Genomic DNA, 6,505 nt, shown 5'->3' with positions numbered 1-6,505 from the left:
TTTCGATCCCAAGGACCTAAAATACTGAAAGCTATAGAATGTGATGGTTTAAACTCCATGAGATCGATGTGTGAGCGAAGAAGGCGACGAGCGGTTTCTTTCTAGAGCACCGGTGTTGAGTGGGGGAAGCCAGCTATATCTATTATATGCTACAAAAGAAATAGCCTCGTACATACATATACATATGTACATATGTATATGTGTGTATATACATATATATACATATGCACACAAAAAAGTGGCCCTTGATAAAGATGAATAAAGAAGGATTGGGAGAGGGGAGCTAAAGCTGGACAGAGGGAGACCATTGTTCTTTTCTTGACAGAAAGTCATAAGTAGAGAGAGCTACTTCTACCTCCAACCACTCTTTTGCTTGAGAGAGAGAGAGAGAGAATTTGGAACCTATGTTCATGATGATGATGATGGTGAAGAGGTGTGGTAATGCACCACTTGTAATGCTGGCTATGGTTTGCTTCTTCTCCTTCATGAGTATAACTGTGATGATTGCTGCTGCCCCAACCACTTCCCCTGCTGCAACACCACCCACAACTCCACCCCCCACCTCTAGTGTGGCTCCGCCGCCCACCACAACCAATACCACCACCACCACCCCCCCCTTGGCTCCGGCTCCGGCTCCATCCAGTCCCGCCCCGAAATCGGCACCCCCCCCCTTAAAAACTCCTCCTCCCACCGTCGCCGCCTCCTCCCCGCCTCCTGACTCTACAAATACATCATCATCAACACCGCCGCCTGCCACAACAACAAGCCCTCCACTAGGCTCCACCGCACCCCCACCATCATCATCATCATCATCGGCACCCCCACCAAAGCAAATTTCCCCACCGGCTGCCCCTGCCATTGCCCCCACCCCGACATCCGGTACAACACCCCCGGGATCCAGCAGCATTCTGCCGGAATCCGAGATCGCGGCCCTCACAGCCCTCGGGGTCCCTTTCTCCCCCTCCAACCCTTGCTCCAACTCCGACATTGTGCTCTGCAGCAGCACCGGACACGTGACCGCCCTCACGCTCTCGAATTGCAAGGACGGCACAGCCCTGTCGTCGACTGCCCTTAGCAACCTCACCCACCTTAAAGCCCTGGCCCTCATCAATTGCTCCATGACCCCTCCCAAGTCAATCTCCACCTCCACGGCAGCCACCATCTACACTCTCGTCGTCTCCAACAGCCTGGGCCCTGAGCTTCCCGCGTCTTTCATAGGCAACTTTAAGGCTGCCACCGTCATCTCCGTCACCGATGTCGACATCTCAGGCCAAGGCCTGTTCCAAATCACCAGCGGCGCCACATCCGTGGTCAATCTCACCATCTCCGGCACCAACATTGGCTTCGTTCTGCCCCGCAACACATGGCCCCCCAAGGTAACCTTTGTGGACTTCTCAGACAATGGCATCACCAGCACTATCCCCAATCAAATGGCGGACCTCGATTCCCTGACCCACATTGATCTTAGCCATAACGAGCTCAATGGAACCATTCCTGACATCATTTTCTCCAAGTTGAAGGACATTCAATATGTCGATCTGTCCCACAACTCTCTCTCTGGCCCCATCCCGCCCTCGATCGCTACTCTGCGCCACATCACACGCCTAGATCTAAGTAATAACAAGCTCAACGGATCAATCCCGGCCGATCTAAGCGCGATCTCAAGCCTGACTTACTTGGATCTCAGCAACAACGATCTTACAGGCGAGATCCCATTCAATGACACGTTTCTCTCACGCCTCAAGACGGTCAATCTCGGAGGCAATAGCGCCTACCTATGCTACAACCATACAGCAGTGAAGTCAAAGCTTTTGGCCGGGATCCCAAATTGTAGCGATGTCGGTACGAGCGAGTCATCGGCGCCTGCGAATGCTCCATCGTCATCACCTACAGAACCATCGCCAGGATCTGGCGGAAAAGGGGGCAAAATCTCAAAACCGGCAGCCGTTGCAATCGCTGCCGTCGTCATCGTTGTCTTCGTTATCCTGCTATTTTGCATATGCCGGAAATGCCGGAGATCGCGTAAATACCGCTGAGCTTCACTTGCTTTTATCAGCTGTTTTGAGGATCCTCTTCTTAATATTATTGGTTCATTGATTTGTACATGGAGATATTGTTTGTTTCATTAGTTATCAATTGGAGGATTGCCATTACTAGTAATTTTTCCTTGGATTAAGTCATTGCTGCGGAGACATGATGTGTTATGTACACCAATATGCTATTTGATTACTAAACATTCTGAACAAAACATATTTCGCTTCATATTTGTTAATCTCTTTCGCCCCACCAGCCTCTCTAACTACAAACATGTCAAACTTTATCAATGCTGGTTGTTCGCCCCATGATTTTTAATCTCTTTCGCTTTGCACGATTTCCAAACAACCCACATCTCAAGCAAAATGTAGGTTTGGTTTCTAGGCCCTGTGAAATGTATATGTATTAATTTGGTTTTTTACAATGTTATTGTTTTATGTGATGTAGAATATTTGTGTAGTCATGACAACATTTAGCAGCTTCATTTAACAACCACACAGGTATATAACTTTAAAATGTAAACATGAACTCAAAATTCTTGTTAAATTAGGGAAGGAGTTGTTTACACACACAAAACGTGGGGGTTGCTTATATAATCTATGGCTCTAGTTTCAAAGGGGAGCAACGTTTCTTTCAAAAACCTAGCAAGTTCTATCATTGGTCTACTTCCTTGAAGCCAAAACATGGAGAAGGAAAAAGGGAAGTAGTGGGTCACTTTCTAACAAGAGCATGTTTACAAATACACCATTTCGCGAGAACTCATACAAGTGTAATGTTGGTAGTATCTCATGGTTACATTAATAGGAAAACGTTTCTTGTTCAATCTATCAACTCTCACAAAGGTTGTCACCCACCATCTTGCATCTTTAAGCATTTGCAAAACTTTCTGAAGGAGAAGAATGTGCACAATAAAGCTACCTTCAAAAGCACGACCATCTCTAGTCGAGAATCGAATGAATTGGGGATTACTCTAGTATCAAGAATTTGCTCTGCCATCTTCCCTCTAGAGGATGTCTCTGTTATGTAAGATTGTCCCTCCTTACGGGGGACTCGGCCGAAAAGCCAAACCAAGACCTGAAGAATCGAACAAAAGTTCGGACGAAAATAAGTGAAAGTTGGGTTAGTATATATAGGCATAGTGGTATTAACTACCTAGGTATGTGGGATACATCACTAACAGTATAAATAATGAGTGAAGCGCACGAAGTGTATTATTGTGAGTTAGAGAGCGCGCGTAAGAGTGAGAAAACGTGTTGCAAGGGAAGAGCGACACAGAGAACAATAGTGAGGTAACACAGTAACACATTGGTGGGTGTGACAAAGTGAGTGACATAGCTCTACAACTGAGTGTGAGAGGAAGCAAAGAAAGAAGAGTGTAACAGAGAAGCTTTGGAAGCTTCAAAAGTGATAAATACCTACAAGTTAGGGTTTGGTGCACTCGGCTGAAACTGTAGTTTCAAATAACAACCTGATAGTACATCCATACCAAATCAGGTTCTATCATTCTATGCTTGTATTTCTTCTTGTCTCATAGTGGAAATTTCTTCCCTGAAATCGAGGTTTTCCACGTAAATCGTGTGTTGCTTGTTTTTCGTTTGTTTGTGTCTCAGTATATCTGTGGTTTACGTCTGAGTGTAAAATCTATCACACGGGTATCAGAGTGTAGATTCTAGATGGAAGGGGGTGTGAGTGGGTTTCCGGGGATGATTGTCCTAAACTCACAAAACTACTCAGACAGGAAGATCAAAATGGAAGATCTTCTGATAGTCAAAGATCTGTATGAGCCTATAAAAAAGGAAGACATACCTACAGGGGTAATAGAATCTGAGTGGAAAACTCTAAATAAAAAGGCAGTTGCAACCATAAGACAATGTGTAGACATTAGCATTCTACAACATGTAGCAAGTGATATAAATGCCTATGAGTTATGGCAAAAACTCTTAGCCCTCTACGAAAGGAAAAATGTCGTAAATAAAACTTCCCTAATCAGAAATAATGAGACTAAAGTACATAGATGGGGAGAGCATCCTAGAGCACATCAGTACTTTCATGGGTCTAGTAAACCAATTAGCATCAATGAAGTTCCCATTAGATGATGCTATGTAGGCCACACTACTACTATGTACTCTACCGGACAGTTGGGAAAACCTAATAGTGACACTTAGTACCTCATGTAAAGAAGACAACCTATCTTTATAAGTAGTAAAGACAAGTATTCTAAACGAAGAGATAAAAGTGCCTTGTCTCAATCGGAAGCTAATGTGACATAAGAACTTAGCAGAGGAAGAAGTAGATACAGAAGCCCTGAAAATAGAGATAAGTCTTATGCTAGGTAGTAATCTAGAGGAAGACCTGCATGCTTCTATTGTGGGAAGCTTGGTCACTTCCAAAAGAATTGTCGACACCTTAGGAAGCACAGAGGCATGGATGATGAGGTCGAACCCAGAAAAAATTTTGATGACAAAAACACCTCAGCCATTGTGACTAGTGAAGAAGAGATGTTATTTATTTGTGAATATGTTAGTGTGAATCTTGCAAATGTTGAGTGCTCCTAAGTAGTGGATTCTGGTGCATTGTTCCACCTAACTCCCAAAAGAGAATGTTTCTCATCTTACACAGCTGGTGACTATGGCTACGTAAGGATGGGAAACAACAGTGAATGCAAGATTGTGGGCATAGGAAATGCGTGTTTGTTAACATCTATTGGTTGTAGCTTAATGTTGAAGGATGTACGTCGTGTTCCGGATGTCAGATTGAATCTGATATCGGTTGGACGGTTGGATGATGAGGACTACAACGGTGGTTTCCATAATGGTGCATGGAAGTTCTGTAAAGGGAGCTCTTGATTGTGGCTCGAGCTAAAAAACATAACACGTTGTATGTAATGCATGCAAAACTGTGCCGAGATGAAGCAAATGTAGTGGGTGCCTCAGATGGTGAGTTGTGGCATAAAAGGCTCGGGCATATGAGCTAAAGGGGAATGCATATCCTTGCTGTAAAGGATTTTCTAGCAGAAGTGAAAGGAATACACCTTGAAAACTGTGTGGACTACTTGGTTTGAAAGCAGAATAGAACAACCTTTCACTCTAGGCCTCCGATGAGAAGAGAGCATGCCCTGGAACTGGTTCGCACATATGTGTGTTATGTGGATGCCCCATCACACTGTGGTGGACAATACTTCGTCACATTTATTGATGACTTCAGTAGAAAGTTGTGGGCTTTTGTGTTGGTGTCTAAAGACCATGTTGTTGGTCTTTAAAGAGTTTCATGCAAGGGCAGAAAGAGAATTTGGACAGAAGTTGAAAGTTGTCCAAATAGATAATGATAGTGAGTATAGAGGCCAATTTGAGATGTATTGCAAGACTCAAGGCATCAAACTTGAGTATACGATGCCGAAGACAACTGAGTTGAATGGTCTAGCAGAGAGAATGAATCAGACCATAATGGAAAGGGTAAGAAGCATGTTGTCTCATGCGAAATTGCCAAAGTCGTATTGGGTTGAGGCAATGTTAACAGTTGTCTACCTTATAAACAGGTCCCCATCAATGCCTCTAAAGGGGGATGTCCCACAGAGGGTGTGGACAGGAAGGAGTGTGTCCTACCAGCATTTAAGGGTGTTCGGATGCTTGGCTTATGTGCATGTTGCTAAAGACCAGAGGTCAAAGTTGGACAACAAGTCCAAGCCTTGCATATTCTTGGGATACTCGGAAGATGAGTTCGGGTATAGGATGTGGGATCTCCTTGATAAGAAAGTGATAAGAATTCGTGGTGTTATATTCATGGAAGACAAGACAATTGAAGACTGGAGACAACAAATACTAGAGTCATCTTCCCAACCGACTACTATTATGGAGTCAGCACTAATCAATCCCACTTCCACACAACCAATCGAAAGACAACAACCGGCTGCTGAAGCCAAATCTGAGTCAACCGACACACAACAACAAGCTGATGCACTTGAATCTGAATTGGAAGATGAGCTAGCAGAAGAAACTGAATCAGAGCCAGTTGCCAAAGGAAGAAGATATCCTCTAAGACAAAGGAAGGCTTCCTCTCGATATCCAACCAATCAATATATTCTCTTGACTGATGAAGGGGAACTGTCATGAACAGTACTAAGACAAAGAAGGAATTAGTACTAAAAGAAGTATTAGTACTAAGAGAGGTGAAGAACTCTCGAGAGAAGGAAAGAGTGAGTGAGAGAGAGAGAGAGAGAGAGAGAGAGAGAGAGAGAGAGAGAGAGAGAGAGAGATGATAAGAAAAGATATATATTATGTGAAGAGAATGTACAGTAGTAGCTAGGAGGCTTAAGACTGGCGTTGAACCGATTTGGTTCGAAATAATGCCTCGTGCCTCCTTTTATAGTGTTCTAAGGAATACTCCTGAAGTTTCTAGAATGTTCCAGAGAAATCTGGAATATACATCAATTTTCTATAATAAAACATAAATGAAAATAATATTCTACGTATTA

At 43.8% G+C, this 6,505-nt stretch overlaps 1 protein-coding gene across 1 annotated transcript; it reads left to right on the top strand.

Moving 5' to 3' along the window:
* The first annotated feature begins 241 nt into the window (after window positions 1–241).
* Window positions 242–2,262, top strand: LOC147869076 (uncharacterized). Its single transcript, XM_087326299.1, has one exon. The coding sequence runs from the start codon at window positions 405–407 to the stop codon at window positions 2,034–2,036; it is 1,632 nt and encodes a 543-aa protein (XP_087182425.1). The 5' UTR covers window positions 242–404; the 3' UTR covers window positions 2,037–2,262.
* The last annotated feature ends 4,243 nt before the right edge of the window (window positions 2,263–6,505 follow it).

Source organism: Azolla caroliniana, unplaced genomic scaffold (genome assembly GCF_043228905.1).
Source record: "Azolla caroliniana isolate FFs.n. ecotype wild unplaced genomic scaffold, voAzoCaro1.0.p SCAF_1, whole genome shotgun sequence".
Taxonomy (NCBI): domain Eukaryota; kingdom Viridiplantae; phylum Streptophyta; class Polypodiopsida; order Salviniales; family Salviniaceae; genus Azolla; species Azolla caroliniana.
This window is presented reverse-complemented; position numbering and strand designations above follow the sequence as displayed.

Coding starts and splice junctions, on each gene's coding strand:
- LOC147869076 (XM_087326299.1), top strand. CDS start 405: ATGTTCATGATGATGATGATGGTGAAGAGGTGTGGTAATGCACCACTT.